At 41.8% G+C, this 25,115-nt stretch overlaps 1 protein-coding gene across 9 annotated transcripts in view; it reads right to left on the bottom strand.

Annotated features, from left to right (window-relative positions):
• usp28 (ubiquitin specific peptidase 28) overlaps positions 1-25,115 on the bottom strand; it is an 88,454-nt gene that overhangs the window by 2,115 nt on the left and 61,224 nt on the right. For 3 of the 9 annotated variants that reach the window (XM_048561987.2, XM_048561988.2, XM_048561993.2), the window contains 12 exons: positions 24,407-24,580; positions 22,786-23,003; positions 22,297-22,367; positions 20,827-21,055; positions 19,356-19,556; positions 17,253-17,392; positions 13,480-13,752; positions 11,046-11,141; positions 7,601-7,779; positions 6,739-6,817; positions 6,104-6,183; positions 5,691-5,814 (listed from right to left, as the gene is read on the bottom strand). In XM_048561987.2, the coding sequence (XP_048417944.1) occupies positions 5,691-5,814; positions 6,104-6,183; positions 6,739-6,817; positions 7,601-7,779; positions 11,046-11,141; positions 13,480-13,752; positions 17,253-17,392; positions 19,356-19,556; positions 20,827-21,055; positions 22,297-22,367; positions 22,786-23,003; positions 24,407-24,580 (1,864 nt within the window). Of the gene's footprint in view, positions 1-4,910; positions 5,210-5,690; positions 5,815-6,103; positions 6,184-6,738; positions 6,818-7,600; positions 7,780-11,045; positions 11,142-13,403; positions 13,753-17,252; positions 17,393-19,355; positions 19,557-20,826; positions 21,056-22,296; positions 22,368-22,785; positions 23,004-24,406; positions 24,581-25,115 lie in introns of those variants that run through there. The other 6 variants (XM_059639079.1, XM_048561989.2, XM_048561990.2 and 3 more) reach the window with 6 other exon arrangements.

Genomic DNA, 25,115 nt, shown 5'->3' with positions numbered 1-25,115 from the left:
CCCACCCCGAGTCTTGAAATCCCTCACGCTTGGGGAAAGACAACTATCATTAACCCTATCTATACTCTTTATAATTTTATAAACCTCTCTAAAGGTCAGCTCTCAACCTCCTATGCTCCAGTGAAAAAAGTCCCAGCCTATCCAGCCTTCCTTTAAGAGTCAAAACATCCATGCCCAGCAACACCCTGGAGTACTGTGTGTAGCTTTGGTCCCCTTATGTGAGGAAGGATGTCTGACTATGGAGGGAGTACATTACTGTTTTACCAGACTGATTCCTGGAATGGCAGGGCTGACACATGAGAAGTTGAACTACTAAGGATCATATTCACTGGAGTTCAGAAGAATGAGGGGTATCTCCTGGAAAACTATAAAATTTGAAAACGACAGGACAGGGTAGATGCAGGAAGATGTTCCCAGCAACAGGGGAGACCAGAACCAGAGACCACAGCCGAAGGATATAGGGGAAACAATTTAGGACTGAGATGATAACAAATTTCTTAAACCAGGAGAGTGGTAAGCCTATGGAATTCATTAACATAGAAAGCAGTTGAGGCTAAAACATTACATGATTTCAAGAAGGAGTTGGATATAGCACTTGTGGCTGAAGGTGTCAAAGGATATGATGGAAAAACGAGAACAAGCTATTGAGTTGGATGCTTGGCCATGAGCAGAATGAATAGTAGAGCTGGTTTGGAGGGCTAAATGGCCTACTCCTGCTCCCATTATCTATGTTTCAATAAATTAGGAAAGTTGGGATTGTTAACCTTGAAGAAGAGGAGGAAATCTGGGAGTACTATTCAAAATCATAAGAAATTTGCTCAGAGTTTTTGGGAAAAAATGTTCTCACTCGTAGGATTGAGAATGAGAGGGCTCAGATTTAAAGTAATTATCAGAAACAGAAGTGATTTGAGGAAAATATTTTTCTAACATTGAGGGGTTCGGATCTGGAATGCGCCACCACAGTGTAGGCTCAATCGAGACATTCAGAAGGGTTTTAGACAACTATTTGAAAAGGGATAAGATACAACATCGTGGAGAGAAGGCAAAAGAACATCATTAAATGAAATGTTCATCCAAATCAGGCATGATAAGCTGTACAGCATCTTTCAATGCCTATAACAATGATGTGATTCATTACATGACATGCTTAGGTCTTCAATATCTCGCAATTTGCTTTCCCCTGGTTTCTCACCGCTGCTGATAGTTGTTATTATCACTGATCTTTACTTGGCAGGCAGAGCAGGAAAAACACCAGCTTCCAAGCTGTCAAACTCCATAGCAAGATAAGTCAGGAGAGATGGGTTTACTAATAATGTTCACAGTGAAACGTCTGTACAGAAACTTTTCCTGTGGGATCACTGACTTCCTGTGACACTCATGAATACACTGAGAACTATCAGGATCGACCAAACAGTCTGGGGCTCAGGAGAAAAGCTAAAAGGCAATGTGAAGTCATTATTGTAAAAGGGTTTTATGTAGTAGACTGAGGAAGTGTGTTTGCCCTGGCAGGCAAGAATAAACTATGAAATAACACAAGTAGGCTATTTGGTCCCCAAAATGCTCCACCATGTAATAAGATCATTCCTCAAATCCACTTTGCTGTTTTCTCCCCCATAACCCTTGATTCCCCAACTGGTCAACAATCTATCTATCTCAGCCTTAAATATGCACAAGGACTCTGCCCCACAGCTCTCTGTGGGCATGAGTTCCAAAGACTCTCAACCCTCAGAGAGGAAGAAATTCCTCTTCATCTCAGTCTTAGATTGGCATCCCCCTTATTCTGAGATTGTGCCTCTCACACATAAGGGGAAACATCCTTTCAGCATTTATTCTATCAAGCCCCTTAAGAATCCTTTATATTTCCACAAGATCACCTCCCATTCTTCTAAACTCCAGTGAGTAGAGTCCCAACCTATTTAACCTTTGCTTTAATGAATACCCCTGCACACCAGAAATCATCCCTGCAAACCTTTTCTGAACTGCCTCCAATGAAATGACATCTGTCCTTAAATAAGGGGACCAAAACTGCACACAGTACCCCAGATATGGTCTTGCCAATTCCTCGTTGCAGTAAGAATTCCCTACTCTCTCACTCCACCCTTCAAAATAAAGGCCAATATTCCATTAGCCTTCCTGATTATCCGCTGCACTTGAGTGCTAGCCTTCCGTGTTTTGTGACAAACCCTCTAAGTCCCTTTGTGCTACAGCTTTCTGCAAATTTTCTCAATTAATTTTTTTTTGTTTTTCCTTCCAAAGTAAAGGTCAAAGCTTTTCTTATATTATACTCCATTTTCCACTTACCTAGCCCATCAGTATCTCTTTGTAAACTGTTCCCTATCATAACTTGCCTTCTCACCTATTTTTATGTTATCTACAAATTTGCTTCCTTCCTCTGAGTCACTAATATATATTGTAAACAGTCGCAGTCCCAGCACTGATCCCTGTATAACCCAAGTGTGTACAGGTTGAAAAAGAACCTTGTAACTCCACTCACTCTCTCGTACCTGAGCCAATTTTCTATCCATGCCAGTACGCTGCCTCCAACACCGTAGGCTCCTATCTTATGACTGGACCTTTTGTGAGGTACCTTGATGAACTTCTTCTGGAAGTCTATATAAAATGCATCCACTGGTTCCTCTCTATCCACTCTGCTTGAGACTTCCTTGAATATCTCCGAAAAATTAGTCAGACGTGATTTCCCAATTATGAAACCATGCTGACTGCTTTTGCTTAGGATATGATTTTCAAAATATTCCTCTATTATTTATTAATAATTGATTCCAAAAATAGATGTTAGACTAATCAGACTATAGTTACCCACTTTTACCTCCTTCTGACTTAGAGACCATCAGGGGAGTTCAGGAGAAGTTTAGATTTTAAAATCTAGAGACTGGTTAGAATGTGCAACTTGCTAGACAAATTCAAGTGTAAAGCAATGAAAATTTCCAGGGGAACTTAGGTAAGTACATTCTGGAGAACGGAACAGAAGCAAACTCCGAATGCTGGAGAAACAGCATCTGTGGAGAGAGAAACAGTTAGCCATTTTGAGTCTGGTATGATTCTTCTTCAGAACTGAAAGGAGTAGAAGCCTCTGCTGACAAAGCAGGGTAGGAGGCGGCTTTGTGTAAAGCATAAAATTTGTAATGCATGAATTGAGAGCTGAATTGCATACCCCTGTGCTGAAAGGTAACACATTATTCTATGCATATTATGGCACCTTTACACCTATAAACAGCGTAGAAACCATTCAACCAATTAGTTTTTCCAGTCCTCTCTATACTACAGAAGTCTCCTCCAATTCTATCTCATTTTTTCAGCGTACTTTTCTATTCCCTTTTCTTTCAATACTTGTCTAGTTTCTTATTGAATTATCGGATCAACCATTTGAGTTTTCACATTCTGATCATTCTTAGGATTTACTGGGACTGCCAATTATTGGCATAACTTGAAAATACCAGTACAAAAATTCTCAATTGATTCCAATTCTAACTAAACTCTAACTTTTTTCTGCTGCGGTTCTAATTAACAATTGACAGAAGCAGAAGAGTGACACAGAGAGAATTTGAGTAGTTTGATGCATATCAAATACAGGAGAAATAACAAGACACAAGCAAGTGTTTGAGAAGGAGACAAAAGACAGACAGAAAATAAACACAAGAAAGCAATTAAAACAGTTTACATTTAAAATTTCCCAACATTTTACTACCTGCAGCAATGGAGAGTGGTGTTGCAGGAATTTAAATCTAATCACTAAAAAGGTCCTGACATGGATTAGTATCTGTCCTAACTATCTGTGGCGAGGTAATCAAAGTGCTAATGCAGTAATATCTTGAAGCTAAAGTGGGGGTCACAGGCCAGGGGTTGGGGGGTGGTGGGGGATTGGTGGTTTGACGGTGAGCTGTAGGCTAATGGTGGGACACTGTAGCAACATGTGTTGCCTCATAGAATCAGAAGGTCTGCAGCACAGGAAAGGCCCTTGAGCCGTTCAAATCTATGCTCGTCAAAACAGCCACCTAACTATTCTAATCCCATTTTCCAATACCTGGCTTGTTGTCTTATATGTTCTGGCATTTCAAGTGCACATCTAAATACTTCTCTAATATTATGATTTCTGCCTCAACACTGCTATCGGTAGTGAGTTCCAGATTCCCACTACCGTCTGGGTGAAAAAAATCTTTTTCTCTCATTCCTTCCAAACCCCCATCCGTTACCATAAATCTATGTCCCTGGTCATTAATCCCTCCACCAAGGGAAAAATTCCTTCCTGTCTACCCTATGCAATTCTATACTTTTCAATCATGTCCCATCACAGTTATCTCTCCTCCAGGGGAAACAACCCCAGTCCATCCAATGCTTCTTCACAACTAAAGGCAATATCTTGGCAAACTTTCTCTGCACCCTCCCCATTGCAATCACATCCCTCCTGTAATGTGAACTGCATGCATTACTCTAACTGTGGCCTAACCAAACGTTTTATTTTTTTTAAAAACAATTCCAGCATCCTGCTCTTAATTGGGCCCCACCCCTCAGGAAGGACATACTAGCCCTGGAGCGTGTCCAGCGGAGGTTCACACGGATGATCCCTGGAATGGTAGGTTTAATGTATGATGAACGGCTAAGGATCCTGGGATTGTACTCATTAGAGTTTAGAAGGTTGAGGAGAGATCTAATAGAAACTTACAAGATAATGTATGGTTTAGAAGGGGTGGACGCTAGGAAGTTGTTTCCATTAGGCGGGGAGACTAGGACCCGTGGGCACAGCCTTAAAATTAGAGGGGGTAAATTTAAAACTGAAATGAGACGACATTTCTTCAGCCAAAGAGTGGTGGGCTTGTGGAATTCATTGCCGCAGAGTGCAGTAGAGGCCGGGACGTTGGATGCCTTCAAGGCAGAGATCGACAAATTCTTGATCTCAAAAAGAATCAAGGGCTATGGGGGGAGTGCAGGGAAGTGGAGTTGAAATGCCCATCAGCCGTGATTTAAATGGCGGAGTGGACTTGATGGGCCGAATGGCTTTACTTCCACTCCTATGTCTTATGGTCTTAATTCCTGCTGTTAAACTCTATGCCTCAGCTAATAATAGCAAATATCTTAATTACTTTATCCATGCACCTTAAGGGACCAGTGTACATGGATAGCGAGGTCTCTTTGATCCTCAATGCTTCTCAAGCTCCTGCCATTCATCCCGTATCTTCTTGACTTGTTTGTCCTGCCCAAAAAAAGGATCAGTTCCTTGTCACAAGACACTGGATGACTTACACATTAATAATGGCATCCACATTAAACCTGCAATTAGTGTGGTAGCACATGCTCTTGGTAAGAGTTTTCTGGTGTCCAATTAAGGAATGGGAGATAGACCTTGTAAATGTATAAGTTGTGAATGTACTGAGAAGCGTAAAGAGCACAGGGTCTCTTGCAGCAGCCCTACAACCACAGAGAATGATCGCAGCAGAAAGAGATAAAAATAATTAATACTGCAACTGCTGGAAATCTGAAATAAAACTGAAAACCAAAGAAATAGAGAGATGGTCTGTTAGCTGGAGAATAACAATTGTCTACCTTTCGGATAGTGTTTCAGATCTAAAGACTACACCTGAAACATTAATCAGTCTTTGGTCTTTTAAATGTTATCTGTTACTCAATTTTTAAAGTTTGCAATAAGAGAATCAAATCTTATCCATGTCACTGACCAAAAGGCACTTTCTTCTGTAATATGCAATTAGCGTCTCATCAATTCCTCTGTTCTTTCCATTCTTCAGCAGTTTCAAGTTGCTGTGGTATGCATGGACCAAGTAAGTCAAAGATTCACGGCATCTGGAAGCATGTACAAAATGTTAGTTCAGCATGTCATTAGAAGGTTGATTCTATCATGGTTACGAAAAGTGAATGACAAAGACCACAGAAGATCGTTCAACCCATCAATCCAATTGCCATCAACATGCAATGCCTTTTCCATGAAACCTCAACCGTACATCCTCCATTGAGACCTATTCGTAAGGTGGGGAAGTGAGGCACATTTAAACCAAAAGGACTAGAATACTCCGTTGACTCTCCAAGCATTCCAACGGAGCTCCATCCTGATTTACAAGCATTCAATACGTACTTGCCATTCTGATAGCACTCCAGTCCAGTTAGGAGGTAGACAGAAACCTTCCGGAACAAACTGTAGTCCTCGTGCCATTCCTGTAAATGTAACCAGGAACATATCCTTGAATTAATTACTGAAATATGTGTAAGAAGTTCCCAACAGCTAGTAATCTTGGCCATAGTAGCTACCACAATCAATGGCATCAGTTCTCATTCACCGTGCTTGCCAGCAGGTTTATAAGGCCAGTATGCTATTAACTGGATTCCATTTAAATCCAAATGCAGCGTGGGAAGAATTCTCAGCGAAGGTTGAAAGTGGGTTTCATAACTGGCAAAAATAAAATATGACCAAGAAACAAAAAGCGGAAAACACAGTAGGAACGTTACAGTAAAAGTGGAAAAACTGGCGTCCCTGTTAGACTCTATGCATTTGCAGCAATGCTCCACATCTATGACCTGCTTAAGGAGCACAAATAAAGCTCTGCATTGTGGATCTACCTACAGCACATAGATTGCAGTGGTTCAAGAAGGCAGCTCACCACCGCCTTCTCAAGGGCAACTAGGGACGGGCAATAACACTGGGCAACCAGTGACCCATATCCCATGAGTGAATTAAAAAGAAACGGACACAACTGGCTCGTACAATCACACCTTGTACTCCTGCATGTCCATATCAGAGGGTCCAATGAGCTTCAGCTTTGCCTGTGCCACCTTCATTATACTTATGGACCTAGGAGTTGAACAGAAGACAATGGGTTACATATTGAAGCAATATGAGAATCCACAGATTATTAAATACATTTTAGCCACATGGATCCATGGGCCAAACTCTGTGTCCTTTCACCTTAGGCTTTGGAGCCTGGCAATCCTGACAGAACAAAATCTCATGTCACTGTCAGTTGCTTATAGTTCAAGTGCTGTAATGTTCACAAAGTTCCCAGAGGGTCGTAGGACTTCACAGCATAATGTTGTCCGGCAAAGGAGCAACAATATGAATTATGCTGGAAGCAGGAAATATTGAAAAGGTTGGGCCCTTTTTAAAATTCTAGAGCCTTAGTGTACATCCTCACTCAGTTTTACCCAAACCAACTGCACATGTCCACTCGTATAGCACTAGAATTAGTAATTTTTGCCTTACCACAATCCTCCAGTTTTGATCTAAAAGCTGCTTAAATCCCAAGATGAATCTGAATTCAAGTAAAACTCTACCTAAGAACATACATTGTACAAGCTCAGCCCTGATGTGATTTGCAAGTCTGGTCTGAAACAGCCTGCAAACAAACTTGGAAAACACCCCCATTCCAACATCCATACTGCTATTATTAGAAACCATTATGCATTGATTTGTCTTTTGATGATTTTGTTTCCACATCATACTTTGCTTTATAAACACTTCTGCTTCATTTTGTTGAAGGTGCAGTTAAATATATGCTGTTGGTGTTGATCTATGAAGGCTGGAAACCAGAGATTGAAAGTAGCAGTTCAACATGCACAGGGTTAAATTGATCTCCACCTTTCATCGTAGCTGAGGTTTTTATCTGCAAACTGCTCCAGGAGTGTCCGCTCAATCACCCGCTTGTTAGCTTTGTTCTGAAAGAAGTAAACAAGAACGTGCTGGAGCCGAGGATCATTCTGAGGTGTTGGCTTGTCCTTGGCCAAGTCAAACAGCCGTGAGTACTCTTCATGGAATGCCTAGGGATGGTGATGCAGTAGGGTGGGGAAAGGAGAGATCAAAAACATGCAACTCAGCACCAAATCATAACTCGGAGTCTGAAAGAAAACCAGCAAAAACTTACGAAGTGAAAACTGAAAACAGACAATGGGTTAGAGGCATGATCTTTGTAAGATGGGCAGAGATCAGAACTGGTGTGCAACAAATAATATACCTTCTTTCTAGTACTGATCAAGTCAAAGAGGGATTAGAAGTATCCCTACACTGTCTCTGATCAAGCAACTCTATCCACAACATTAGCTTAGTTAAGGAACAGACACTCATATTGGAGGTGGTATAGCAAAGGGTCCAAATATTGGTTTCTGTGGCAAGAGAGCTGTCCTATGAAGAGGCTGAATAAATTGGGCCTATATTCTCTGAACTTCAGGAAAATGAGAGACATCGAAAGACTGAAGATTCTGAAGGAGCTTGATAGGGCAGAAAGTGAGCGGTTGTTGTCCATTGGTCAGGGATGCAACAATGTGGGATTAATCATTCACGACTGGGGTGCACAGTATCAAAGAGCTGTAACCTTTTAGAATTCCTGATCACGGAGAGTTTCCATCAATGAGTATATTTAAAGGTACAAATTTGGTTCCTCTGCAAATCAAAGGGCATGGGAAGCTGAATTGAGGGAAATCAGCCATAATTATATTGACTGGCAGAGCTGGTGGCTCAAAGGTCCCTATGATGTACTCCTGCTCCCAAATCTTACATTCTTGCTTCACAGAATGTTGAGGGACATAACTGTGTTTTCTCTTTTGACCAGTGGCCCAACAAGTCAAGCCTCGTATTTGACACCACAGTTCTTGATTTCAGTGACATCTCATTTTTCATTCAAACTTCTAACATGCAAAAGCTTTTTAGTTATAAGTTCACAAATAGCCAACATTGTAAGTAAAGCCATTGAGAGTCACTGCAATGAGAGCTGATGGATCAATGTCAAAAAATGTGTAATAAAATGATATCTTTAGAGATAGCTACTACCCACTAGATTTGCCTTACCTTTTGTGGATCAGAATACATGTTTAATATTTAGGTGCCCTATACACTTTCTCTATGCTCCAGAAAAGATTTAATGTAGTACTTACTTCACTCAAGTGACAGCTAGAGGGAAAATACCAAAACCCCAACACTTTTGTCTAATTTTCAAATTCCATCTAAATTATCAATTACTTTATCAATGATTGCACAAACAATTAAGTACAGTCAGGGTGAAAAGTGGGTTAATGTGATTATCATGCACATTTAGAAGCAGACAGCACAACTGTTATTGGATAAAAGCAAATTACTGTGCAACTTTTTTTGAGACCTTCTGAAGAAGAATAATATTCTATGGTAACAGTTTTTGTCTCCACAGATGCTGCCAGACCAGCTGAGCATCTCCATCCAGGACTTTCTTTTATTCCTGCAGTCATCAGATTTAATCATTTATTTATTTTTCTCCATTCTAGTGGACATGAAGCCCACTAGGTTTGGACGCACATGTAAAATTTAACTCTCTTCTCATCAATGTTGCTGAACTAGTCTTCTTCCCTCACCACCTCCCTACATACACCATATCACAGTCTCCAGGGGAACCATATTCAATGAGGATAATCAATCAAATTAAAAACTTATAATTTGTGTTTAGAATCCATTCAAGAACTAAACTTCCAGGTCCCAGACATCTAGGTAGTCCTTGGCTCTTTGGTCTGCTAATTTTTATTTAATTTATCACCTTAATTTTTAAGGCTTAACAGTGTGTATACTATACCAGTCAACAGTAACACCAGACAAGAATAAAGGTGTGATTTCCCATGGAGTAACTTGTTAAATTTACTGCATGCAGTGTAAAATTGATCCACATTATTTTTATTTCCACATTCCTGACCAAAGCATAAACATTGGAAATGTGAAAAAAAACAAAATTCTGAGCTTCCTCAAAGTGTCTTTTTAGTCGTTAATAATCTGCTGTGCATTTTCAACAATTTCTATTCTTGTTCCAGGAGTTTTGGCTAAACTCCGTCTCCTATATCCCAGTTCCCACCAAGCCTTGTTCACCCATCACCCATGCCTGCTGGCCCATACTGACTGCTGGTCATGAGAAGCTTTGATTGTAAAATAGTCTTCCTTGCTTTCAAATTCCTTCATTGCCTCATCCGCTCTCTTTCTCTAGAAGCTCTGTCACCCCCACAAACTACAGAAATATCCATGCTGGCTTCTTGAGCATATCTAATATTAATTGTTCGACTGAGAGAAGCTGCACCATCAGATGTCTGCACTGCCACCACCCTCCACCCCCCACCCCCAAATCACCTCACCCACACACAGCCCAAACCTCTCCACTTCCCCTCCTTTTAACATCTTCTTTTAAACCTCCACTTTGGCCAAACTTCTGGTCACTTGTCCTACTGAGACTTGGTTTGATGAGACAGTTTGGAACTATGAAGGTACAACTTCCCACTGAATAACTTGTTAAATTCACTGTTGGTCACAACTATGTTAGTCAGCAAAGTAGGAGTAAAGAGAATTTTTTTTAAAAAGTACAAATGTTAGGAATCTGGAATCAAAATAAAATTCTATGTTATTCCCTAATGGCTATTCAGTCACTGATAATCTGCTGTACATTTTCAATAATTTTTACCCTTGTTCCTAGAGTTTCAGGTCAAGCCTTAGCATTTTCCTTTTGTGCTTTTTTTTTTAAAAAAAGAGTGCAGCTACAATGTGAGTGGCAAAAAAGTACATCACTAGGGCCAGGAAGAGGGACAGGAATCAGCTAGCTTTCTACCCAATAGTCCAAGCTTTGCAGGGGCTGACTGGAAAGTGCAGTTGACACAATATCCAAGAACAGCACAAAGTTATTGAATGTTGGAATAGGTGAGATTCGCCAAATGGCCTATTCTTCTTCCTATGTCCCAATGAGCACTAATTATCAAGTCAGTGTTTGCACATGCTACCAGACAAGTACCCTTCAAAACAGTGAGAAATACCCGAAGGGAGATATATTTTTAGGACACCAGGGAAAGAGAGTGGATCTAATTAAGTGTAACCTAATATCAAGAGTTACTTCTGCAATGTAAGATTGAGTAAGAAACACTGTTCCAATGCAAGGAGCTTGTGAAGGGTTTAGGAAATTAAATATAACAGAAGACATTAAATCCACAGAAAATGTGCACAACCCAGGCAGAAATTCAGCTCAGTACACATCTACAAAACTGCATTCACAGCAAAGCGCAAGACTAGCAAAGTACTTAACAGTATATACCTTTATTAGCCCTGCCTCAGCACCATCCCGATCATAGACTTGTCTGGACTTGGCAATAGCCAGAATGATGCCTTGCATTGCCGGACTTAACAATTCCTGCCACAAGAGGGCAGAAGGAGGAAAAACATCGAGAAAGATCATCAAACCAGAGACAAATGCAAGATGCAAGTCTTACATTACAAAATCCTTAATGAACTGCAAGAACACATGGGTGTCAGCAAAGCAACCTCACACTAAGAATTTGTCTGTAGTTTGAACAGGATTATGGTTTTCTAACTGGGGACTTCTGATAGGGTTAGGAAAATTTGTAATCCATAAGGGATTGAGAATTAGATGAAGGGTTTAAAGGTGAGGGAGGTGGTTACTTTGAAAGTAGGATAGAAATTGACACAGAAAAACGAGGAACAATGAAGAGATCTACAGCCAGCCATTTCTCACTATTTCAAGGCTGCATGGACTATCCCTGGATCCACGTCCTACAAACATTTTATCCATCTAGATTCGTAATTAATGATTCCATATATTCCCAGATTGTTGCTTTGGAAATGCATTTCTTTCTGTGCCAAACAAAACTATTGACATTATTTACACAATATTTCAGGGAATGTGCCAATAGTTTTGAGAAGATTCCCTGGGCCATTGGCAGAAACACTGGTGGATGAAAAACTCTGAGGTACCTTTACCAGGGCATGCATATCTATTTCAGAAAGAAAAAAGGTACAATAGTGCAGGGAAGGGTGGTGGAGAATGGGTTTAAATGGATGGGTCTCACACTGTGATGATATGAAGTTTACACAGCAGTACAGCGTAGACAGTGACAGAGTGGGTAAACATTAATTAATTAGAACTATCATGGAAGCATACTGAGGAAACTGTGCATTTTTTTTGCAGAATGTGGACCTTTTTGATGTAATGCCCATTCCTAAGTAGGGGTTGGGTTGGGAAGCGAAGGGGGCATTGGATAGCAAGCAAACCTAAACTAGTCTCAACACTTCCCAAGAGATGAACTATGGAGCAGTAATGTTACAGTTTCTTTTATATAATTCATTCATGCGTTGTGGTTATCGCCAGTGTTCCATAAAATTTTCTTTCCAGCAGCACAGACCTCTGAGGTCTGTTCATGTGGGTGACTAAATTCCATGGTTGCCAAGCCAACATTGATCACCTCGAGGTGGCCGCACACGTGTGGCTGACAGAGAATGTTGGCAGTTGCTGGTTCACCTAACACATATTGCCCATCTCTAACTATCCTTGAGCTGGCTTCTCAAACAGCCGCCATGCAATGTCAGTAGAGCTTTGTTAGGGACGGAGTTCCAGGATTTTGACTCAACAAAAGTGAAGGAACAGCGTTACACTTCTAAGTCAAGATGGTGTGTGACTTAGAGGGGAAGTGCAGATGGTGGTATTCCCATCTGCTGCCCTTGTCCATCTGGATGGAGGAGTTTGCAGGTTTGACAAGCAAAGGAGCCATACTGAGTTGCTGCAGTTGCACCTTGTACATGATACATACTGCTGCCACTGTGTAGTGGCAAAGGGAGTGGATGCTGAAGGTGGTGGCTGGGGTGCCGGTCAAGTGGACTGCTTTGTCCAACATGGTGTCAAGCTTCGTTGTGAGTCCTGTTGGAGCTGCACCCATCCAGCTATAGAGGAATGTTCTTCAGCAGTGCACGGCACACCGAGAGACACAGGCGCTGGGACAATCTGTGAACATTTTCCACTGAAGTAAACAGAATATTATTAAAAACTAAAACAGATGGAAGTTCATTAAGGCTATTTTTCAACGTTTGCAGGAGCCCTAAAAAAACATTTGTTTAACTTTTAAAACATGGATTTGGCACTTTTAAGCTTTCATACTGCCACATTTGTATCACCTGACTGCAGGAACAATATTATTCTGTCTCACCACACTAGGACTACAGCTCCAATCTAACCCCAGCTGGGATCTAGAACAAGGCTTCCTGAACACATAATGAAGTGATAATGTTTTACATATAGGGTGGTTCAAATGTAGAATTAACGTCCTGAGGAAGTGGTACAATTACAATGTTTAAAAGATATTTGGATAGATAGATGAATAGAAAATGTTTGTAGGGATATGGACCAGGAGAAGGCAAATGGGATTAGTTCAGTTTGGGAATATATTCGGTATGGACTGGTTGGACTGAAGGGTCCACTTCCATGCTCTATGACTCTACGACACCTGACAGAGAGAGAATCTTACTCTGGTTTCATTCAAGGCTGATCTACACAGCACAGGGTGTGCACTGGGGCAAAGGTACAACACGTTCGAACTGGTGCTAACATTAAGTGGATTTTTTTTTCCCCCAAGACTTTAATCTACACCCTTCAGAAACGCACCACAGATGTACTGCGCTGATTGCCTTGAGCAAAGAATGGTTAACGCCATTTATAAGATCTCCTGTTGACTTGGTACCTCCTCATTGTAGCCATCAGCATCATGTCGAACCATAACCTTTCCAACATTAGGGATCTCCACCTCGGAGATCTGGGTACCAGTGCTTTCAGGACATTCTTGCTCTCTGGCTGGCTCTTCTTCTGGCTCTGGTTCAGGTTCTGGCTCTGGTTCAGCCTCAGCCTCAGTCTCAGTCTCAGACTTGGGCTTGGACTCAGGTTCAGGCTCGGACTCAGGCTCAGGCTTGGGCTCTGACTTCCCTCCTGTTTCCTTGGTTTCCTGCTGTGTATTTGACTAGCTTGGCCAGAATTGGAGGAACAGCATAAAGGAAAGCAGACAGGGAGAGGCGTGGGGAAAGAAATGAGGAAAAAGAAAAGATGATACAAGCAGGTAAGAATGATTGTCAGGTAAAGCAGGACAGAATGCACTTGCTAATATTTCTGCCCACATCCAAGCACACCACCTTGAGCAGCAGAAAGGGCATCACATTTCTGTACAACAGTGCAGGAGTCATGTTACAGCACACAGAGATCGAGAGGTTTGATCTGGCATCTGCAGAGAATCCTACTACAGCAGTTTAGGAACTTAATTTTAATTAATACAATGAAATAATAGTGACCAGGAAGTTTGCAAAAATTTATCAAATTAGTAAACGTTTAGAGGAGGAAATCTGCTGTCTTCAAGTTGCGTAACTCCAATATGTCATTCCTAACCCACAATGTAGCTGACTCTTAATTAACGCTGCCCTCAGTAATGGCTGAGCAGGCCAGTGAAATGTACCAAAAGCTGCAACACATGCACATTTCAACAGTTAATGGTAGTGGAACACCAAAGTTTCTCCAAGGGCATTAACGGTGGGCAATAAATGGTGGAGTTGACCAAATAAACAAAAAATAATTCACAACTTATGTGGATGTCAGGTAGGGTCTCCATTAGCCGCTTATATAAAAACAGAAAGTGCTGCTGAAATCCAGTAGCATCTGCAAAGAGAAAAAGAGAGCTAATGTTTTGAATCCAATATGACTCGTCTTCCAAACACCACTTCTGGTCATTGGATTTGCAACATTGACTCTGTTTCGCTCTCTACAGATGCTGCCAGACCTGCTGAGTTTCTCCAGCACTGTTTTTTGTTATGTAATTATACTCATGACTATTTTGAAATCAAAACACATTGCAACTATTTAAAGAATACAAGTTAATCAACCAATATCAGGTCTCCAGGAACCACAGTATTTTGCTTTCATTAGACACAAATATGATGGCTCCACTGTATAGTTCAGTCAGGAATAGTGGATGCCAGGACAGGGTAGTGATGGATTATGGTGCTCTTGTACAAGGTAATGATTCTGCAAGGGTTAATGCTGAAGATGACATAAAGTTCCATCCAATCTGATGGCATCAGAAGGATTTTGGGGGAGAAAGACAGAACTATCTAAGGATCTCGTAGAGCATCTGCACGTCCCCCAAAGGTCTTAGTAAAAATGTCTATCAATGTTAACTTGTACACTGTTGCTATCATTACAATAAACATCTTCATTATGTACACGCAGCACTTCACTATCTCTGTGCACCAAGGTAGTGACTTGATGGCACCTACCTCATCCCTAGTCCCCATCTTTCAATCCCAATTGGGGTACCAGGAGAGGCTTCTGTTCCACTTCCAGCAGTTCTATGTGATGTTGGAAGTTTTCCTCAAATACCAAACCCTCTTATCTGATAGACAGTATCTCTGACTGTGCAGACTTTGTTTTGCCGGGCAGCGGCTGATCAAATTACTTCAAAACACAGTCACAATCTTTCATGTGGAGGCGATGGCCTAGTGGCATTATCACATTAATCCAGAGACACAGGTTAATGTTCTGGTACAAAAACAAAACTGCTGGAAAAGCTCAGCAGATCTGGCAGCATCGTTGAAGAACAAAAATCAGAGTTAACGTTTCGGGTCCAGTGGCCCTTTCTCAGAACTCCTTTTGGTTTTTAATGTTCTGGGGACCTAGGTTCAAATCCCACCACGGCAAGTGGTGGGCACTGAATTCAATAAAAATCTTGATTTGAAAATCTAATCATGTCCATGAATCTTTTGTCAATTGTTAGGAAAAACCCATTTCATTCACTGATCCTCTTTAGGAAATGAAGCTGCCATCTATATCTGGTCTGGTCTACATGTGACTCCAGACCAACAGCAACACGGTTGACTCTTAACTGCCATCTGAACAATTAGAGATGCGCAATAAATTCTGGCTCAGGCAATGATCCCCGCATTCCATCAATGAATATTTAAACAAAATGATTACAGCAGAGACTCTTATACAATTGCATTGCAGTCATTTTTGTACAAAGCAAGATCCCAAAAATAGCCAGGGGAGAAGCAGGAAATTAATCAGTTTCTAGTTTGGGGAAGAATGTCAGAGAGTAGACTGGGAGAAATCATCCAATAGAATCTTTGCTGCACTCCTCCACCACAGGAACCAACAGAAAAATCTTCAACTTAAAAACTTTGCCAAAGGAGGGATGGAGCAGGCCATTGCAACACAGAGTGATCATGGATATCCCAGTCTCAATGAAATCATTTTTTAAACAATAAAAATCAGCATATTATCAACATGAGAATGAAATGTGGGTTCTGAGACATATTCTAAAAATTCCACCCACAGACCGCACGACAAATGGAGAGATGCTCGATATTGCAACAGCATAAAGAATTTTGCAAAAAAAGTGACATCCCACAAAAATAAATGCCAAAATGTCAGTATTTTGGTTTTTTGATCAGAGCTGGAAAACTGCGAAAATCTCTTTTTGGCGGGGGGGGGGGGGGGGGGGGGGGAAAGAGGGGCAACCAAGGAGTAGCTGGAGGATTGACTGGGGGCTGATTAGTTCAGCCGGCTGGGCAGTTGGTTTGTGATGCAGCGTGACACTATCAGCATGGGTTCAGTTCCCACATCAGCTGAGACAGCCATAGAGGTCCTACCTCCTCAATCTCACTTGCCTTCGCCTACTGCGCGAAACTCGCCACTGGTTTGCACCAAACATTGAGACTAGGATATCCACGAACACAAGTCAATGAAAGTCAATATAATTTGGACAAAATGCAATCAGAATGGTCAAGTATATATTTTCTCTTATCCAAAAGGGTACTGGAATAATAAAGGGAACCTGATCTAATTGATGGGTCTACCATAAGGAATTGAAGCAGGAGGAGGCCATTTGGCCCGTCGAGCATGCTCTGCCATTTATTAGGAACATAGTTGATGTGACAGTCCTCACATTCACTTTCCTGTCCTTTCCCCATTGCCATACGGTTAGATTTAGGAGGATGATAACAGGTCTTCAAAGCTCAAATTAAACAGAGAGATTACACAACATAGAGAGGGTCCACCTGGAATTTGAAAGGTTAAAGTAGGATTTGATCAAATGTTGCAGGGTACAGAGGAGTTGACAGAAAGAAGATCCCAACTGAGGGCAGAGGGAGTAAAAAAATTACTGCCAAATACTTCAGGAGTTGAATTAAGACAATATTTTATTCAAGAAAAGTGGTAGAGATTTGGATCTCAACTGGCAATTCATGCTGAATTGAATGTTCATTTTAAATCTGACTTTGTCACATTTTTGCTAACCAAAGGTGGAATATGGAGCTAGTCAAATCAGGTCATGGGGAGAAAAACTCAAAGCTAAAGGCACTGACCTGTCACCATGCTCATACCAAATCTGTTTAATTTGCACTGGTATTTACTTTTCCATTAAAACCTTTAAGGTGGGACAGATGACAAAGGAAACAGCAGCTCAGTCTCTCTCACCTCCTGCAAAGCAGCTTCTGCTCCTGCATTCTCATAAGAGGTAGCAGCTTTTTCAATCGCCTGGGCAGTCTGTTCCTTCACCAAAACAGCATGCTTGGCTGAAGCAGAGCATGTATTCTGCTGACAGGCCACAGTCTGTTCTGTAGGATGCAGAACAAAATCAAAATTGGGAGAATTATCATTTTTAACACACAGGAAGGCAGCAATTTCCAATTCTTCATAGTCATAAGATTACAGGTATATAAAACAAAACATCAAGTGTTAGACTACGAAATAGGTTTATCAGCAACTGAAAAGACAAGAATTTAACATGCAATTGTACGAAGTACAAACCTGACCTTATTCGAAAGTTGTAAGATATACAGAACCTCAGCATTTTACATTCCAAAGGGAATTGTTTTGATCTGTGCTCCTTGCTGGTAACCTACGCAGCCCTATAACCTTCCGAGATCTCCGTATGTCTTCAGTTCTTTTCTCGTCACTGATTTTCCTGAGGTAGAGGTGAAAAGGGCAAGGGAGCGATTGAGGTCCCACATCTCCATCAATGGTGAATGGAATCCCCATCAATGGCAAATGGAAGTAGGTCGTGCTAAAGAGTCCAGAATTCAATGAGCATAGATATCTCAGAGAAGCGTCGGATAGGAAGAGGATGGAGAGGTATGGGCAAGGTGATGGAGAGATTTAAAAACAAGGGTATGATCAAGACTGAACTTGACTGTAAACCAATGTAGGTCAGGAGGTATGAGGGGATGAGTGGTCACAGTGGAGTCCAGGGACAACTAAAGCAGGAATAAAGTTTCAGATGAACTGAGACAGTAGTGATTGTGGCACACGGTCTTAGCAATGCCACAGGTATGTGGCAGAAGCTCATCTTCAGTTAAAAGGGGAGTCTGATGGGGAAATTACCCGATCATCTTCATTCTGACAGGTAATAATGGTAGCATATGCAGGGGGTATTCAAATCTGTTGCAAGTTTATATTTTGATAAACAATCTGGCTCTCAGTTTTGGTTGGTTGGCTCGCTGAGCTGGTTTGTTGTTCCGCAGATGTTTCATTACCCTGCTGGGTAACATCATCAGTGTAGCTTCTAAAACCTTAAGAGTGTCTCTCAGTTTCCAAGCACTCTTGCTTAAATGTATTTGTTCTTTAGTGATTCTCTTGACAGTGAAAACACTTTCTCACTATATACCCCTTCAATACACAATGTAATTTGAATCAACTCTATTAATCCTAAAGAGAATAAACCAACTTTACTAAGCTGTACAAAAATGCAACCAATCACCCTGGTACCATTCTCTTGGTTCAGTATAACAGCAGTGGCAGGGTAGGAAGTGTTTGTCCTCTGCGCCCAACACACTCTTGTTCACTGGTCGGCTGCCGCCTTCTTTATCTTTTTTTTTGTTTGGTTTCTTCACTTTTTTGTATCAAAGTTCACCTTTTTTTCCTCTTTTCTGTGGCTGCGGTGGACAGAGGCGGTTGTGTGGGTCTGCTCTGGTGGAGGCAGCACGGTGGATCCTGATGTCCATTCCTTGTGGCCATCGTGGCCGTAGCTTTATTGAAGGCTTCACCTTTGGTGGGTCTGGTCCGTTCCTCCTGGCGGCAGCTCCGGTGGTTTCAGTTTGTTCATCGTGATCATGGCAACTTCAGACAGTGACTGAACTGTTGAGGGCTTGAGTGATGATTTCATTGTTGGTCACTTAGTGGGTCCTGTCTGTCCCTCCTTGCTACGGTGGCGACGCAGTGCCTTCAGTTTGCTGGGCCCGGTCTGGAAATGTTTCCTTTGGCATTCTAAGGAGAAGCTTTGCCAGTGACCCACAGCCACTTTAGAAACCCAAGAGCCATGGAGGGGACAAAAGATGACTTCTGCCCTAACTTTGTCCCAATTTTTATTTTATAATTTCGGCAATTAAAATGGTGCCAAATTGTGGTGACTTATACACATCCCACTGTATTTTCATAAATACAAGCGACAAGAAGTTGCTATTCCATTCTATTCTAAATCCCACGTGCATTCTCCCAAGGCCTTGACATCCATCCTAAAGTGTGGTGCCCAGGACTGAATGCTGTTCATGACCTGCACTGTGAAAAGTTTGCCTTGATTACCTTCTGTAAGCGGGACCACAGCCTCCTGTACCTCTGCTGCGGGGACTAGCTCCTTCTGTGGAATCTTTCGGACCTGCTCCTCATTCCACTCCTCAAGTTCCTGCATAAAGTGCTGGTTGTCTTCACAAACAAACTGCCTGAGTTCAGGGGGAAGGCTGTGGACGGCTTCCAAAATATGCCCAGTTTCAGCATCTGTGTCATCTGTAGGTCGGATAGAACAAATTATTAAGCCAAATTTTAATAATAAAAGGAAACAACTGTATTTGGTTCTTGGCCAAACCATCGAGGACTCTGGTGTGGAGAAACCTCTCCCCACAGACACTGAATTCTTACATCCCAGAGGCCTGGCATGGTTCAGAATCTGTTTAAGGCTGAGATTGAAAGATTTTTCAACTTCAGGGGAAACATTGCATGAAATGCAGAAGTGGAGGTGATGTACAGGTTTGACCGTGATCGTACTGAATGATGCAGCAGGCTCGAGAGGCTGAACTGCACATTCCTGCTCCCAGTTCTGATGTACTTACAAGCAGGAAATCCTATTGAATGTATTCCCTGGAAAATACACTTCGCAGGAACGCCCTTTCAAATGATGGTGGTTTGTCCTGACACTTTGTCAATATTAAAGTCAGCTATGAAACATCTGATACAGGAAGTGGCACCTGAAAACAAACATCATGCCAACACGTCTAGGCCTAATGACTGTGTTTTGCTGGTTTTGACAGGAGGAGGAATGTTGGCCAAGGGACCAGAAAACCACCTTGCTCTTCAACAAATTGTGCAAACGATCACTTAAAGACCTCCACATATAGGTGTATAGTCTACAAACTTAATTTCTCAGACAAGAGAGCACAGAACTGAACTTCTGACCCAGAGTACTCAAGGTATCCAGCAGAAGTTAATTCAAAGAGACTCTCAGCGAGCAATCATCTGTCACCGAAACATACTTATGTAGCACCTTCAATGTTGTAAACGTCCCAAGGTGCTTCACTGAGACATTACTTGCTGAAATTTGGCATAGAGCCACATAAGGCAATGTTAAGACAGCTAATTAAAACTTTATAGGGAAGATGTGGAGAGATTGCTTGCCCCTGCGGTAGAGTTTAAGGCCATAGGGCATAGTTGCAACGTAAAGATCATTCATTTAAGATAGGAAAGAAAATCCTTTTCATTTGAATCGGTTAGTAAATCTGTGGAATTATTTACAGCAGAGCGCTTTCAAGGTGTGTCATTAAGTACATTTGTCAGGCTGATGTAGACAGATTTTTCAATTGGTAAGGTAATCAAGGGTTATGTGAATAATGGAGGAAACGGAGGGAAGGATTCTTAGATTGGTCACAATCTCATTGTGTAGTGGAACAGACTCGAGTCAAGATAGAGTCTGGGCAGCTAAATGAATGGAAAGTTTTGAAAATGACCAGTCACCTGAATAAACCAGATTAGCAAACAGACAGGGGAAAGACTCATTTTTTACCTGCAATTAGCTGTGGTATATTATCGTTGATGTACATCAGGCAATATGCACTAGCATTGCGTGACCCTCCATACGAATCTCGCTGCAGTTCCTCCCATGATGATTCTGCGACAGAGATATCATTGTACTTGAGCCACATGTTCTGGCTGTGATCAAAGATGTAGGCCCAGTAATGGCCAGCTGAAGCCTGACCTTCATGTACAAGCACCGCATGAAGTCGATAAGGAACCTAGTTGATGGACAAGGGGATGTGTCACTTCACTCTAAATGCAAACAACCTAAAAACCTAGCCTCAGAGAAATAACTAACACCACAGAAATCAGACTCACCAGCATATCATGTTCGCTTAACCATCTTGAAAGCTAGTGCCACGGCTTAAAATTGACCCCAAAATCTTTTCCCAGTTTAGGAGTGCAGGTCACCAGTGTTACTGTTGGGATGTTGCAGCTTTTGCTGTGTATGATGTACTCAGACATGCCTCAATATCACATGGAAGCACTGACCTGAATGAAGACTGGCATCATTCATGTTGGTACCGTGAGAAGGAATCCAAAAAGTATCACAGTCATTGGTACGTCCGGCTAAAATGACTGGGCAAATGTTTCAAATCTCATCCATGGAACTCATGCTGGGATTTTCCATCATTTAGGATTGGAGTACTCATGGAACCTCCTCTTTCTATTAGTTCCTCAATTCTTCATTTGCAGGAGACAGTGGAATGAAGGCAATGTCACTGGAGTAGGAACCCAGAGGCTCAGGCTAATGAGCTGGGGACACAGGTTCAAATCCCACCAGGTCAGTTGGTGGAATTTGAACAACTATTAAATCTGAAATATGAAATCTAGTCTCAACAATTCAGATTGTGAAACTATCACAGATCTCCTTTAGGGAAAGAAACTTGCTGTTCTGACCCAGTCTGGCCTGTGACTCCAGACGTACAGAAAGAAATATGGCCAATGCTTAACTGCCCCTGAATTGTCGTATCATGCTGCTCAGTTCAAGGGCAATTAGGGATGGGAAACAAATGCTTGCCACTGATACACACATCTCATAAAATAATAAATTAGAAAAATCTACACCGCAGTCCTTCCAAGGCCAATATCTCTTTCCCGAGGTGTGGTGCCTAGACCTGTTGATATCCCATGTATTTTAGTTATCCAAACATAAAGGCTAGCCAGGACTTTGCTGACCTGCATTAGCTCCTACACACAGCAATGTTTATGGTTGTTTGCAGCTGACCCTAACAGCAATTGCAGTTACCATTGCTCCAGCAGAGGTTAGATAATTTCAGGACAATGAAGGGATTTGATCAAGGAACCGTCAAGCTTGGGCGAGTCATTTTCACATCACACTACTGCTGCCCACACCAAATCAAAACAGGAGTCCAACCCAAGCTTTAGTCAGTCCCTAATGTTTTCACCCACAGCTCCGAGAGCTACCCGAGGAGGAAAATGCAAATTCGGTCATTACCTGACACATTGAGCTGTCCATGTACATCTGATCAATTGACTGCGAGATCTGTGAGATGCTGTCCTTTAGCTCTTCAATTTTGAAGAAAAGTACAAATAAATGACAAGGGTGATTAAGTGAGATTGAATTGCAACTTTGAAACTACAGATATCTGGTTTGGATTAAAATATTAATCCTCCCCATAGATGTTTTCTGATCTATTCAGAATCTCTATCCCATTCTCTTAATTTCAGATTTCCAGCACCTACAGAATTCCCCTTAGATATATTTTGCCTTGCTAATTCACCATTCCCTGCATGTGCAGTCACAAAGAAATTACTGCTATAAAATAAACAGGAAGTGCTAGAGATACTCAACAGATCCATCAGCACCTGTGGAAAGGAAAACAGAGTTAATGTTGTGAATCAAATATGACTTTCTTTTAACCCTGGATGCAACTTCCGAGACTTCTACATGACTAGATTGCCTTTTGGCTCTAGGTCTGCTTACCTGCAATGTCCTGTTCAACCTCTGCCCTCCAACGCTGAAGGCAGTTCTCGAAGAACATGAGCTCCTCGGCTGTGATATGTCGTGGTGCTGGGTGAGCTGGCATTTCCATGTGGGGCCTGCTCTGGGTGAAGGGCTTGTGCACAGTCGCACGCTGCGTCTGGGGTGTGCTTGGGGAGCTTGCAGTCTCAGGCATCTCGGCAATCGGCAAATCTGTGGGACTTGAGAGGCAATAAACCACAGTCAGAAACAGGTAGATGGAACTGGCTCAACATTACATAATTCAATTGTTGATGGGCCCAGAAGAAAAAAAAACAGGAGTGTCATCATTGCCCTACCAGACCACAGAACTGCTCTCTCTTTAGAGACAGACAAATGGCAGTGGTTAAAGCAGAGGATCACCATGACTCAACTGAGAGATGAGATTGAGTAGGAGAGTCCTTCATGGTATCCTCAACCAACGTTAGTGTTGGCATCACTCTGCTTTGCAAACCAACCATCCAGTCAACTGGGCTGACAGCTGCAATACTCAAGAAGCTTGACACTGTCCAGGGGAAAGTCAAACTGGCAACACATTCAGCACTACAAATAGCCACTCCTACCATCACCAGTGCACCATTACTGCAGTGAGTACGCACTACAAGAAGCACTGCAGCAAGTCAACAAAGCCTCTTTGACATTCCAAACTCATGACCTCCACCACCAAGAAAGATAAAGGCGAAAGGTGCTTGGAAATTACCAACAATTGCCAGTTCTCCATCACGTCCCACATCATCATGACTTGTACAAATGTCAGCCTTTTTTTGTCATTATTGGATCCAAACATAATAGCACTGGGCCTTTACCATGTGGAGTGCAATGAATTAAGAAGGAAGTTCACCATCACCATCACTATCTCAGCGGTAATTTCTCATAGATTCATAAAGTCACACGGCATGGAAACAAAACCTTCAGTCCAACCAGTCCATGTCAACCATAATCCCTAACTAAACCAGTTCCACCTACCATACCCCTCCAAACCCATCTTATTCATATACTTACTCAAATGTACTTTAAATATCATAACTGTACCTGCACGCATTTCACACACCACCCACTGTCAAAAAAAATGTCCCTCATGTCTTTTTTAAATCTTTCTCTTCTCACTTTAAAAAAAATGCACCCCCTGGTCCTGAAATCCTCCACCCTAGAGAAAACAACACCGGCCATTCACCTCATTCATACCCCTCATGATTTTATAAACCTCTAAGGTCACCCCTCAAACTCCTATGCTCCCATGTAAATAAAGTCTCAGCCTATGCAGCCTCTCCCTAGAACTCAAACCCTCCATTCTCAACAACACCTGGCAAAGCAATAAACACCAGGTCTGGCAGCAATGCCTGCAGCCCAAGTATGAGTGTTACAAAGTTAGTTTTCAGCTTCTTCACCAATGTGCTTTCCTCCCCCTCTGCGCCCGATCTAATAACGTGTTAAAATTACACAGTAAACTTAGATTTTAAGATTGCAGACCGGGTACACCAAATCGCACTCTTGATGTTCAGTTTTCTTTAGACACGTTTGTGCAGCCTGAAGGGAGTTTCCTTGATGTTAAAATCTGTGGACGCCCTCGTCCCGACCAGATTACCTGATTTGCATCGCCGATGCTACATTAGCATTGGGTTGAGATCTTGTTGGCGGTGTGTTTACAACATCCAGTGTTGGGGACACAGATGATGGCTTGGTCTTGGTAAACTCCCAGACATATTGCAACATATCAGTCAAGGGATAACGTTCAGGGCCAGATCCATAATGCATGTACCTAAAAATAAAAAAAGGCAAGTAAGAAAAATATCAATTCCTTTACATAAAAGTTACAGATCATTCAATCCAATTCATTCAATGTGGCCATTTGTACTCCAAACGGAATATATTCCACATCACCTGACTTCATCTAACAAAGATGTTGTCGGGACTAGAGGGTTTGAGTTATAAGGACAGGCTAGATAGGCTGGGATAATTTTCAGTGGAGCACAGAAGATTGAGACGTGACATTACAGAGATTTATAAAATCATGGGGGCATAGATAAGGTAAAAGACTAAAATCTTTTCCCTAGGATCGGGGAATTTCAAGACTTGGGGGCATATTTTTAAGGTGAGAGGAGAGAGAATCAAAAAAGACATGAGGGGCAAATGTTTCACATGGACGGTGATTTGCATGTGGAATGAACTTCCTGAGAAAGCAGTGGATGCTGGTACAATTATAATGTTTAAAAGACACTTAGATAAGTACATGAATATGAATGGTTTGGAGGGATATGGGCCAGGAGGCAAATGGGACTAGTTCGGTTTGGGAT

Source organism: Stegostoma tigrinum, chromosome 32 (genome assembly GCF_030684315.1).
Source record: "Stegostoma tigrinum isolate sSteTig4 chromosome 32, sSteTig4.hap1, whole genome shotgun sequence".
Taxonomy (NCBI): Eukaryota; Metazoa; Chordata; class Chondrichthyes; order Orectolobiformes; family Stegostomatidae; genus Stegostoma; species Stegostoma tigrinum.
This window is presented reverse-complemented; position numbering and strand designations above follow the sequence as displayed.